This window comes from Diorhabda sublineata, chromosome 6 (genome assembly GCF_026230105.1).
Source record: "Diorhabda sublineata isolate icDioSubl1.1 chromosome 6, icDioSubl1.1, whole genome shotgun sequence".
Classification (NCBI taxonomy): Eukaryota; Metazoa; Arthropoda; class Insecta; order Coleoptera; family Chrysomelidae; genus Diorhabda; species Diorhabda sublineata.
In genome coordinates this window covers 35,807,032-35,820,967 of record NC_079479.1, presented here as the reverse complement: position 1 = coordinate 35,820,967, position 13,936 = coordinate 35,807,032, and the positions used below count along the sequence as shown (strand labels likewise).

At 32.7% G+C, this 13,936-nt stretch overlaps 1 protein-coding gene across 2 annotated transcripts; it reads left to right on the top strand.

Moving 5' to 3' along the window:
• The first annotated feature begins 5,695 nt into the window (after positions 1-5,695).
• Positions 5,696-13,936, top strand: LOC130445519 (dynamin-like). Of its 2 annotated transcripts, XM_056781179.1 has the most exons (13): positions 5,936-6,069; positions 6,220-6,423; positions 7,133-7,325; positions 7,665-7,874; positions 9,347-9,554; positions 9,777-9,914; positions 9,977-10,134; positions 10,291-10,579; positions 12,034-12,357; positions 12,423-12,624; positions 12,971-13,030; positions 13,199-13,333; positions 13,694-13,936. In XM_056781179.1, the coding sequence occupies exons 2-12, from the start codon at positions 6,252-6,254 to the stop codon at positions 13,297-13,299; spliced, it is 2,055 nt and encodes a 684-aa protein (XP_056637157.1). In that variant the 5' UTR covers positions 5,936-6,069; positions 6,220-6,251; the 3' UTR covers positions 13,300-13,333; positions 13,694-13,936. The 2 variants fall into 2 exon arrangements, with proteins under 2 accessions (XP_056637158.1, XP_056637157.1); XM_056781180.1 differs by lacking the exons at positions 13,199-13,333; positions 13,694-13,936 and adding an exon at positions 5,696-5,765 and having other exon boundaries at positions 5,920-6,069; positions 12,971-13,168.

Below are 13,936 nucleotides of genomic sequence, written 5' to 3'. Positions count from 1 at the left end.
TTTTAATGTTAGATGTTTAACAGTCACCATGTGGTCACTACGCGTTCTTTTAACCGCTGCCGTTCTTATTATACAGGGTAAGTACAAAAATCGATTTATCTCCTAATTTATAAAATATATTTTTTTTTAATAATTAGACAGTATTTCGATATTGATTATTTTTACGAATTTGGGTTTCGGAATTTTGATAAAACTTTACAGTGAAAGTTAATATTAAAGAATATTATGAACCAATTAATTGGACAATCTGTATATAAGTAATTCGAATACACGTCACGTTTCCTTATTACGCAGTTCATCCTATTTTTAGACTAAAAAACTCGTAATTTTCGGAATAATTTCGATAGTAGGTTATTAAATTGCCTACATAGTTTTTATACGAGGGTTATTCGAAAAATTAGTCTCGTTATATTTGCAGATATCTCGGTAAGCTTAGATCGTCGCATCGATTCGTACTTGTTGTTTAAACGTAAAGTAGACACGTCAATAACTACAGGGAAAACTCTAATTGCTCCAAAAAAAAATGTTTGAAAAACGATTGCGATTAGACACTTTCCGAATAACCCTCGTATTTTACTGAAACGAATCATCGAATCAAAAATAATATCTTTACAAGGCTGTATTAGGGACACGTGATCGGAATATTTATATATTCGATTACATTTAAATAACCATAATCTCAGATTCGATATTCACTACAATATTTAATACAGGATGTTGTTTATAATGATTGAAGATATTAGTAGTGTGGAAAATTTATATTTTCGTTATAATAATTAATTAGTTAGTCGTTGGACGCCATTAAATAGCTAATTAAGACGTAATAATATTAATATGTTTGTTATATATCTTTCGCACCCTGTATATTGATGACATTTATATTGATTAGACGATCACGTGACAATCCCTCGGCAATAAACAATTTTCTCAGTTGATAAAACAGGTAATTAACTAACCTACGGTTACCTTGACATTTTGAATATTCTCATAAATATAATATTCTCGTGAAAGTTTCAATTTCGAAGATACGCCTTGAGTGAAAGAAAAATTACGTAACTCGTTTTACCAAATCGATTGAAGTATCGAAAAAAGTATTTTTGCACTACCCCGTATGTAAATCAACGACTGATAACTGATAACAATGCGTTGAATATTTCAAAATTAATATTATAAACGACAATAATTATTAACAAATTATTTATTGCTTATTTTTTGAGATCAATAGAGAAAGTAATATTTACGTAATCGATTATTAGTTAAATCATAACATCGATTCTACTATTTTTTTTTTGTTAAGGTGTGAAAAAAATGTAGGTTGATAATAGGACATAAATTTTTAATTTATAAAAAAACATTAAACTACACCCTCTCATACGAATAGGTAGAAAATAAATGTTTACAATTAAAAATATTTCGTTTTATTATTAAATGGCGGCATGTCCGGTTTCGGCCGAATAAGTACGAAGTTCGAACCGATCTCTTTAGTGGTGATGATGTGGCCTACATTAATTCCCGCTCAAAAACATTAAATACAAATCCGATATTCTCATAAAGTTTACTTAAAAATGATACTTTTCAGCCTACAGCCAAAATTATCGACAACCAATCTACCAAAGTGATTTTGTAAGAAATACACCACAAGTTGCAGTAAATTCGAGAGCTTGTCCAGAAAAAAACGGTCGTTTCCCCACTAGCACTTGCGACGGGTAATGATATTTAAAAATTGTTTATCTTTTATATAATAGGGCATTTTTCAACAAAAATTGATAGTACTTACATATTTATCTGGCAATCCCGAGAAAAATTACGATATAGGTAGTACATACAACACTCCACAGCACAAACAATGAAATTCTTTTACACACAATAACTATACCCTGTATTTACGTCATAAAATATATTAAAAATAACACGTGCAAAATATTTAATAACTAATTTAAAAAATAAAGAAAAATAATTTCGTTTCCCTCCATGTCAAACAACGCCGACTAGAATGAAATTGCTTTTTAATAATGCTGTCACTTCTACGCAGGGTTGCCAGTGTTATCGCAAATAGTGGAAAAAACGAAATTAAATTTCATTCGAAATTCTATTCTACAGGTACATAGAATGCAAAGATGGAGTTGCCGAAGAAAAAGTATGTCCGGACGGGCTTCTATTTAACGCTGCGTCAGACATATTCGCATTCCCATGTCAATATCCCATTGACGTAGACTGTACAGGAAGAGAACAAACACGTAAGTCGATTTAACAATACGAGGTTATTCTTTAATTATTACGAATTTTTGTAGATCCCGCTCAACCAACAGACGATTGTCCCCACCAATTCGGTTATTATAGAATGGGCGACGAAGCTAATTGTGGAAAATTTATAAATTGCGTCGATGGACACGCGTACGTATTCGATTGTCCCGAAGGATTGGCGTTTAATGGAGAAACGTACAGATGCGATTGGCCCGATAAAGTATCAACTTGTAACGCTGAAGGTAATACCATCAATTTACGGAATACTGATAATGTCTGACAACAAGGTATTGAAATCATGTGACGTTCATTTCAAACGCAATACATTGTTGCCAAACTCTCTTTATTTTAATCGAACTTATGAATTTTCAGCTTATTTGGGCTTCAGTTACACATGCTCTAAGAGGAGGTTCTACTCTTTTCTTCTTTCTTATTGATCTTGGTGACTTCCCTGTTGGTATAGGTTGCTGATTCCTTCCAAAAGCAGCTCCAATTGCCTCTCTGGTAAACCAGTAGACGCTCTAAGAGTAGTTTCCACTCCCATATGGTCTCTTGTTGATCTTGGTGTCTTGGTCTTCTTTCTTATTGATCTTGGTGACTTCCCTGTTGGTACAGGTCACCAATTCCTTTCAAAATCTGCTCTAATTGCCTCTCTGGTAAACCAGTAGACGCTCTAAGAGTAGTTTCCACTCCCATCTGGTCTCTTGTTGATCTTGGTGTCTTGGTCTTCTTTCTTATTGATCTTGGTGACTTCCCTGTTGGTACAGGTCACCAATTCCTTTCAAAATCTGCTCCAATTGCCTCTCTGGTAAACCAGTAGACGCTCTAAGAGTAGTTTCCACTCCCATATGGTCTCTTGTTGATCTTGGTGTCTTGGTCTTCTTTCTTATTGATCTTGGTGACTTCCCTGTTGGTACAGGTCACCAATTCCTTTCAAAATCTGCTCTAATTGCCTCTCTGGTAAACCAGTAGACGCTCTAAGAGTAGTTTCCACTCCCATATGGTCTCTTGTTGATCTTGGTGTCTTGGTCTTCTTTCTTATTGATCTTGGTGACTTCCCTGTTGGTACAGGTCACCAATTCCTTTCAAAATCTGCTCTAATTGCCTCTCTGGTAAACCTGTAGACGCTCTAAGAGTAGTTTCCACTCCCATCTGGTCTCTTGTTGATCTTGGTGTCTTCATTGGTAATATAGGTCACTAATTCCTTGCAGAAACTGCTCCAGTCGCCTTTCCAGTCACCAACACATGCTCTAAGAGGAGGTTCTACTCTTTTCTTCTTTCTTACTGATCTTGGTGACTTCCCTGTTGGTATAGGTTGCTGATTCCTTCCAAAAGCAGCTCCAATTGCCTCTCTGACAAACCAGTAGACGTTCTAAGAGTAGTTTCCACTCCCATCTGGTCTCTTGTTGATCTTGGTGTCTTCATTGGTGATATAGGTCACTAATTCCTTTCAGAAACTGCTCCAGTCGCCTTTCCAGTCACCAACACATGCTCTAAGAGGAGGTTCTACTCTTTTCTTCTTTCTTATTGATCTTGGTGACTTCCCTGTTGGTATAGGTTGCTGATTCCTTTCAAAAGCAGCTCCAATTGCCTCTCTGGTAAACCAGTAGACGTTCTAAGAGTAGTTTCCACTCCCATCTGGTCTCTTGCCGATCTTGGTGTCTTCATTGGTGATATAGGTCACTAATTCCTTTCAGAAACTGCTCCAGTCGCCTTTCCAGTCACCAACACATGCTCTAAGAGGAGGTTCTACTCTTTTCTTCTTTCTTATTGATCTTGGTGACTTCCCTGTTGGTATAGGTTGCTGATTCCTTCCAAAAGCAGCTCCAATTGCCTCTCTGGTAAACCAATAGACGTTCTAAGAGTAGTTTCCACTCCCATCTGGTCTCTTGCTGATCTTGGTGTCTTCATTGGTGATATAGGTCACTAATTCCTTTCAGAAACTGCTCCAGTCGCCTTTCCAGTCAACAACACATGCTCTAAGAGGAGGTTCTACTCTTTTCTTCTTTCTTATTGATCTTGGTGACTTCCCTGTTGGTATAGGTTGCTGATTCCTTCCAAAAGCAGCTCCAATTGCCTCTCTGACAAACCAGTAGACGTTCTAAGAGTAGTTTCCACTCCCATCTGGTCTCTTGCTGATCTTGGTGTCTTCATTGGTGATATAGGTCACTAATTCCTTTCAGAAACTGTTCCAGTCGCCTTTCCAGTCAACAACACATGCTCTAAGAGGAGGTTCTACTCTTTTCTTCTTTCTTATTGATCTTGGTGACTTCCCTGTTGGTATAGGTTGCTGTTTCCTTCCAAAAGCAGCTCCAATTGCCTCTCTGGTAAACCAGTAGACGCTCTAAGAGTAGTTTCCACTCCCATCTGGTCTCTTGCTGATCTTGGTGTCTTCATTGGTGATATAGGTCACTAATTCCTTTCAGAAACTGTTCCAGTCGCCTTTCCAGTCAACAACACATGCTCTAAGAGGAGGTTCTACTCTTTTCTTCTTTCTTATTGATCTTGGTGACTTCCCTGTTGGTATAGGTTGCTGATTCCTTCCAAAAGCAGCTCCAATTGCCTCTCTGACAAACCAGTAGACGTTCTAAGAGTAGTTTCCACTCCCATCTGGTCTCTTGCTGATCTTGGTGTCTTCATTGGTGATATAGGTCACTAATTCCTTTCAGAAACTGCTCCAGTCGCCTTTCCAGTCAACAACACATGCTCTAAGAGGAGGTTCTACTCTTTTCTTCTTTCTTATTGATCTTGGTGACTTCCCTGTTGGTATAGGTTGCTGTTTCCTTCCAAAAGCAGCTCCAATTGCCTCTCTGGTAAACCAGTAGACGCTCTAAGAGTAGTTTCCACTCCCATCTGGTCTCTTGTTGATCTTGGTGTCTTCATTGGTGATATAGGTCACTAATTCCTTTCAGAAACTGCTCCAGTCGCCTTTCTAGTGACCAACAGACGCTCTAAGAGGAGGTTCTACTCTCTTCTTCTTTCTTATTGATCTTGGTGACTTCGCTGTTGGTACAGGTCACCAATTCCTTTCAAAATCTGCTCCAATTGCCACTCTGGCAATCATTAGACCCTCTGAACGCCTTTCCAGTAACTAGTAGACGGTCTAAGAGGAGGTTACACTCGTGTTTTCCACTCCTAATCAATATTTTCACTTCCATTTCATATATTAATTAAAAATAATGTATAAATCGTAACTTTTAAAGGTTTTTAAGACGTTTCGTTATGTTTATTATGTCTCTGTACTTATTTATTTTATATAAGTACGTCTCTGTTTAAGAAATGATCGTTTTTAATATATTTTTCAAGGTCAAATATTCAAAGGCGCTTTCTTTATACAATTTATTAAAAAAAAAAAAACAATTCGAGTCCAAATATTTACGTACAGCGCCAATAAAACTTGAAAACGGATAATTAGTGACGTAGTTTTAAATAAATATTTTGTTACAGAGATTTTTTACCGAGAGGATCGGGAATCGTAACCAGGAGGCCGCTTATCCTTCAACTGATTCATTCCAAATTTGGTGAGTCAATATGTATAATTAAATAGTTGATTAATTTAATCAAAATAAATGACCCATCCTGTATAATACGTAGCAACGGAAGGCGTGGTTGCGCTATTGAAAATTCGATAACATACTGGGTGTCCCGAAATAATATTTTCAATTGTTTTTATAGAATATGCCGAATTCCTGCATAACAAGGGAAAGAAATTCACCGATTTCGATGAGGTTAGGAAAGAAATCGAAGCCGAAACCGATAGAATTACTGGAAACAATAAAGGAATTTCAACGCTTCCCATAAATCTGAAAATTTATTCCCCGCACGGTAAGTTTTTATTCCAATTGGAAATAATCCGAACTTAAGAATCACCCTGTATACAAATATAGTTGATTTTTCAATAAATTTTCATTTTTACGAAATATTTCTTTTGGAATTACCCCGGTATAATTTTTTTTTTTTCAATATTCATTTCAGTCCTGAATTTAACACTGATAGATTTACCGGGGATGACGAAAGTACCGATAGGAGATCAACCAGCTGACATCGAACAACAAATCAGAAATATGATTATGCAATTTATCAAAAAAGAATCTTGTCTGATTTTGGCGGTAACGCCTGCCAATACCGATTTAGCGAATTCAGATGCTTTACAAATTGCAAGAGAAGTTGATCCGCAAGGTAAACTGAATCTAATTTATACTCACTACTTTCGAGTATACCCTCGTAAACATAACGGATATTATCACGTGACACATAATCGTAAACACAAGTACAAAATAATAAAGTCGCGTTTCTCGTATGACTGTGTCTATGAAGATTTTCTTCTTTTTATTTTTTTAACTGGCCTTGATCTTAACGATTGAACAGTCAATTCTTATATGAAAGTACAATAACGTATTCTTAGAATTTCGTCTGTCAAAATATATTGAAAATAGATTTAGCGCTGTTGTCATGTTTCAGTATAATAGATATTAACTTTTTATATAGTGAAAAATCGTATGTTTTAAATTAAAATTTTAATACAATATTATTTATATTTTTTTATCACATTTAAAGCAATAAATTTTTATCTCTACGAATATTTTTCATAAAATCTTGTGAGAAATTAATTTTAGATTATTATTGTTGATAAAACGAACATTACATTATATTATACAGTGTTGCCATATAAATAGATTCATCAGTAAATCTACTAATTTTCAAACAATACTGTTTTCGTTACAAGAATATTGATTTTTATTGAATTTTTCAATATATATTCAGTTTTATGATCAAATTGAAAATAGATCAAGTGAAAATAGAAAAATTGGCAACGCGGCACAGTGTAAAATTGATTAAACCTCCAATATAATTAGCAACGTTGTCAGATCGGTTGTTTGTTTTTAAGGATATCGTACAATAGGGGTGATCACAAAACTAGATATTATGGATGAAGGTACAGACGCCAGATTAATTCTTGAAAATAAATTATTACCCCTAAGACGAGGTTATGTCGGGGTAGTAAATCGTTCGCAAAGAGACATCGATGGTCAAAAAGATATCAAACTCGCTTTGGAATCGGAAAGAAAATATTTTTTAGGGTAAGAGTTCGAAGATTTGCTCATTTACAATTTCGAGGGTTACTCAAAGTTATCACGAGAATCAAAAATTTGATATTTTTTCCCTATTTTATGCAAAATATATTGAAATTATTGTTTTATTGCATATCATCAGGAAATTTTTCGACTTCCCTCTGTATATTTGCTTAATACAGTAACAAAAATAATTTTTTCCATTTTGTTTCGAATCTATGCGGGGAAAAATCATTCAATTAGGACATTATTTTATATATATGTAACCTAAATACAAAAAAAACAGTTTTTAAGCAAAATTTTTTCGATTTTCTTCTAGTAGGTACGATGGTTTTTGATATTTTTTAGACACCCAGCTTATAGACACATTGCAGATAAACTTGGAACGCCATATTTACAAAAAGTTTTGAATGAACAACTAACGAATCATATTAGAAACACATTACCCTCATTGAGAGATAAATTACAAAAACAAATGATCATTTTGGAAAAAGAATTGGGAGATTTTAAGAAATTCAGCCCGGACGATCCGAGTTTGAAAAACAAGGCGTTGTTACAGTAAGTATTAAGTTTTGAATCAAAAGATATTTGGCAACAGCGTATTTTGTTTAAATGAAAAAAATATTTAATTAAAAAGTTTACTAGTAAATTATTTTGCTCTAATAAATGAATATAATATATCAAATTTTTGTTTTTATATCGTTAATAATTTAATGGCGACTCTTCAAACTTACTTTTCAATTTTATTCTATTCGAATCGTGAGTAAATTGAATTTTATATATCAAATGGAAGGTTTATTGGTTAAAAATAGAATGAATCACTTACCATAATGTTTTTTTTGTACTTTATTCACTCATTCAAAGCCAGATTCATGCAATTACACAATATTCACACTTTCAATATCATGAACTGTCAACAATCTTCTTTTTTATATCAAGTGACTTTATTCATTCAGCGTCACAGCTACAATATTGAATATACACCTGGCAACTTAACTACTAGTAGGCTCGTTCACATAAAAGAAAAGGCGTAGTTGCCAGTTTTTCTATTATGTATTTATAGTTCGGCTATTTAATCGAATTTTTTTATTAATTATCAGAATAAGGATAAGGAAGTATTTTTGATATGTATTCCGTGAACGGTGACTTAGAAATATATGATGTCATTGTAATGGCCGCTAAACGACAACTTTCCTATCACGGCAAAGAATCATAGTTCACGTTGTTGCCACTATTTTCAATTTTTCATAAAAAAGATCTGAACAGGAAATTGTTTTATGGGGAAAAGGAGAATGCCTATTTAATTTAAAAATTTAAACAATGCACAAATATCACATATCTTAAAATCGAAACTTGTATTATTGAATTTATTTTAAAAATTCTTCACACAATATGACAACGTTGTGTTGTACAACAATACAGCCTACTAAATTCGAACCAGTGTTGCCATAACTTAATTATTTCTATGCGTATAGGAAAATATTGATAGAGATGTGATAAAGTTTGTGAAAATGAAAAAATTTTATAAACTATTAGTATTTTTTGGAAAAAAGAACCCAAGTTATAAGTGGTTCAAATAGGTAAACTTTGAAAAGGCGTTTTCCAATGAAATTACATTTCTATCAATATTTAAAAGAAAAAAAAAAAACTTTACCTCAACTCTATTTACCGATATGACAACACTGGTTCGAATTATAATTAAGGTGTATTGTTTTAACGACGCGACGTTGTCATATTGTGTAAAAAGTCTTGAAAATATATAAATTAATTCAGAAAGAAATGATTCTAGATTATATAGACGTATTTTGACATATTATAATAAACGTCATATTTGTAATATGTATTTCGTAAACAGGTGACATTAAAATCGATAAATTTTTTAAACGGACTCAAAAAAAAATGACTACCCAGGAATATTTAGCCGAAAGTATCAGGTAGATACCACGAAAATATGTCATTTTCGATTATTATTACTTTTGAATGAATTTTTCGAACCGAAATTCCGTAAATGAAACCGGAAAATTTTATAGGATGATCCAACAATTTGCGTTGAGTTTCGAAAAAGTGTTAGAAGGTTCTAGATCGGACGACGTCAATACGACGGAACTCTCGGGTGGTGCCAAAATTAATTGCATATTCCACGAACGGTTCCCTTTCGAAATAGTCAAAATGGAATTCGACGAAAGCGAATTAAGACGAGAAATAGCGATCGCCATTGCCAACATACACGGAATCAGGGTAAAAACTTTGTACACCCCGTATATATAATGCCGTTTCAATTAGAGAAATGATAATAATTTTTTTATAGGTTAGAATTCCTTCTTATTATATATCTTTCATTGTACACCCTGTATATAAACTCGTTGTAATACTTTTTTTATAGTATTTCAACAATTTATCATTTCTGTAATTTACGATCGTCTTTTACTGGACATCCTGTATATATTATTTTCGTTTCAGATCGGGCTTTTTACACCCGATTTAGCTTTCGACGCTATAGTTAAAAAACAGATAGCTAGACTTAAAGAACCGTGTCTAGAATGCGTCAACTTAGTAGTAACCGAATTAATAAATATCATTCGTACGTGTACAGATCAGGTACGGCAACACTGTAAATGTAAAAAAAATTATCTCTACAAAACATTTAATAATTCTCGTAGATGTCGAGGTTTCCGAGATTAAAAGAAATAGTAGAGAGGATAATAACGAATTATTTAAGACGAAGAGAAGAATTTTGTAAAGACCAACTTTCGGTTTATATACATTGTCAATTGTCTTATATGAATACAAACCACGAAGACTTTATAGGATTCGCCAAGTAAGTGCATATTAACCCTGTATAAATTTTTATTTTCAAAGTCGTTCCGTTTAATTCCATGGTAACATCGCCCACCTCTAACAAATATCTCACTAATGACGTCAATAGTAGGGGAAATATATTGCGGTGTTGCCAATAGAATAAAAATTATTTCAGTGCTGAAAATCAAGCTAAAAAATCAGTTCCGGTCAGTAACGATCATTTGGGTAATCAAGTGATCAGAAAAGGTTATATGACGTTGCATAATCTAAGTATTATAAAAGGAAGAAGCTTCTGGTATGTTCTGTCTTCGGATAATTTGGCGTGGTACAAAGATGAAACGGAAAAGGAAATTCAGTACATTTTACCTTTAAATAAATTGAGATTAAGGGATGTCGGATCTGGTTTTATAAATAAGAAACCAACTTTTGCTTTATTCTTACCCAACGGCGCTAATGTATATAAGGTAAGATGACCTGCTATAATATTTATATTTCGACGTTTTCTTTTTCAAGTTTTGAAGATTGAAATAGATTCAAAAAAATGTTTAATTTTTTTATTTCGTTTTCAAATTGATTTATCTGTTATTGGAAACTAGAGTAGACCCTGTATAATTTCATTTTTAATTCGATTTCAAGAACTGCTACGAACATACGATGATGTCATTGTAATGGCGGCCAAGCAACATCTCTCTCTCTCTTTTCGCACCAAGTAGTATCGCGTTGTTGCCACTTTTATCAAAATTTCCTTAACAAAATTTTAACATTATATTAATTATTAATAAATCTGAGAATGACTATCCAACGATCGGGATGTCCTAAAAAAAGGATTACAGCAGAAAGTTACACATTTTAATCGAAATGTAACATGATTTTTAGAAAAAACAACAAAAAAATCCAGAAATTACAAAAAAATTTGACACGCTTGTGTAAGACATTTTGTATTTCGGCAGCTATTTGAGATATAGTTTCATTGTTGACATGAATCAATTGAGAAAACGTCTGTCTAAGTTCCTTTCTACATTGTATTCCTTCAGTTCTATACTAGTGACTAATATACAGGGTTGAAGTTGGAGTAAATGTTGTTTTCAAAAAAAAAAACATTGTACCTAAAATTGTGAAATGGCAACGTTGTAATACAAAAAAATCGTAAGAAGAACGTTGATACTATCATACAACATCACTTTCGTGATCATACAAAACCAATTAGATAACATATGCAACAAAATTTCAGATTACAAAGTTTTTTAAAGATATTTTATACAACATGACAACGTCGCTTCGTAAAAACCGTATAGTCTAGAGATAAATTCGAACCAGTGTTGTCACAACTAAATTATTTTTATATGTAAAAGTAAAAATTGCATTATGGATAGATTAAAAATAATATTCGCGACGATAACAAAAATATTAATATTTTTTCAATATACTTTTATGTTTATAGCTTGTTTTCGAAGTAGATTATTAAATTAGAATTGAAACCTTAAAGAATTTTTACATATGACAACGTCGCGTTAAACGTTTATGTATTTAAACCAGCGTTGCCGGTATTGAACTATAAACTTCTAATAAGAAAGTTTTCGCAACAAAAATTTGTTTATTAAAACCAAATTAAGCCATTAAGCCAAATTTAGAAATTATTTAATTTTAACAGTTAACTCAATTTTTATAATAATTAGCAATTTTATAAAACAAAATACTAAAAAGAAAAGTCGATAAAAAAGCCTGGCAACACTGTTTCGAACTAATAGACCCAGACAGCTGTTAACGGTTAACAATTATATAGGGTGATTCTGAAGAATCGAAGCATGGGATTTAAAATGTACCCAAAATTGAACTAATTTTGCGTCTATTTGGAATTTATATACGAATTAGGGGGGAGTTGTGCAAACTTACGTTCTCTTCAGAGCAAAATTTGTAGGATTACAAACAATTGGAACTGAGTTGTAGTTCTTTAGACGATATGAATTCGTGGAAAGCGTCGTTCTTAAGAGCCGGCGTTTACCCCGAAAAGCCGATCAACGATGAAACAGAAGAAGATAACGCGATAATAGATAACGACGTCGATCCTCAACTTAAAAGACAAGTTGAAGTGATAAGAAATTTAGTGGAAAGTTACATGTCGATAGTGAGCAAAGCCACCAAAGATTTAGTTCCCAAAATAATCACGCATTTGATAATTAAAAATACGAAAATGTTTATATTCGAAGAGTTACTCGTCAGTATTTATGCTCAAGAAGATCAGGTGAGTGGAAAATAAACGGGAATTGCGAAAATTTCTCTTATGGAAATCGAAATTTGTTTTTATAGATTAATTTATTAGAAGAATGTCCGGCGGAAGTTAAAAAACGAGAAGAAAAAATGGCGATGTTTCAAGCTTGTAAATCAGCTTTAGATATAATAGGTGACTGTACGATGAAATGTTCCAGTAATACTTTAATTAATAAAGAAGAAGAAAATCACTATTCCCTATCAACTGTTTCTAATAAACCGACAATAGCGACTAAAAAAAGTAATTTTCAATTTATATTTTACTATTTAGAACAAGCAACGGGGTTAATTCAATACTTTTACTCACATTTTAAAAACTTTAAAAAGTTTAATTGTTAATATCCAGTCGATAACTAACACTCAACAAACACGACTGTCACGGAACACAATCGAAGAGTAACTGAAGTCGGTGGGGGTATATCATCAATTTATATCTTTAGACAGTGTTGCCAGATCCACTGTTATAACTTATTTTCTACGTAATTTTTTTATAAATCTTTCTGTTGCTTGATCTAATTATTTTTCGAAGTTTATAATTGAATAATAACAAATTATTATCACTATTGATCATTTAAAAACGTTTTTAGATTATAGATTATCAACACCGCCTCCAGTATTTTCTAGACCAGCTCCGCCGCCGCCTCCAGGTACGCCACCTTCATTACCAGAACGATATTTAATATAAGATCATATTTATCAAAAAAATTTACAAAATATTTTTATTTACCGTTTTTTTTTTATATTAACAATAAAAAAATATAAAAGTTGGCAATTGTTGACTTCCACCTCTAACCTCGAATCATTTAATTTTTCAGGAAAATTGAGGAAATATAAGAGTGAGAAAAATATTTCTGAACCTCGGCCTATAGCAAATTCCAATTTGATTCCAAAATTTTATATATTATCAATTCCTTAATATCCACTTGATCTACATCTATTCAATATTTATTGTATGTATACCAGACTCATGACGTAGCTGCTTTTATCTTTTTAATAATTCAGAACTTGCTATAGCTACAAACCTAAAAATGTTGGTGTTTATTTTTACAGAGATGGGAATTTCTATTTACGAGTTAAAAAATAACTGAATAACAATATAAACAGAAGTTCCCATCTCTACACTTAACACCACTTACAGTTTTCTGGGCAACTTTAAACCTTATTATTTTAGGTTTATTTTTGAAAGTATAGATGTCGCTTTTAATTTTAAACGTCTGTGATTTTAGATGCTTTAACGCATGTCATTGTGGCTTGTTGTGTTGTGATGATTTCGCTCGTTCCAAATGACTTATCGTATTTTATGTTTTCAGGATCAGTTAGCAGTATTATATTTTGTCAATCTGTCGACTAACAAACTAATCGATTGTGTTGTAACAAATTTTATTTTACGTTTTGAATACAATAATATTATTTTTGTTTAAAATGTTTGTGTTTTTTTTTTCATCATTCGGGATTAATTTGAATCGATTTTAAATCGATTAATATTAGTATATTGTGTTCTATAACATTACATTGAAAACTAATATCGAAATTTGACATTTAGTGAGATCTGT

Bases quoted from the DNA above. Each gene is read 5' to 3' on its own strand.
- LOC130445519 (XM_056781179.1), top strand. From the start codon at position 6,252: ATGACGAAAGTACCGATAGGAGATCAACCAGCTGACATCGAACAACAA. The intron at 6,424-7,132 runs GTAAACTGAATC...TTTGTTTTTAAG, and splicing joins AAGAGAAGTTGATCCGCAAG to GATATCGTACAATAGGGGTG. The intron at 9,915-9,976 runs GTACGGCAACAC...TAATTCTCGTAG, and splicing joins TTCGTACGTGTACAGATCAG to ATGTCGAGGTTTCCGAGATT.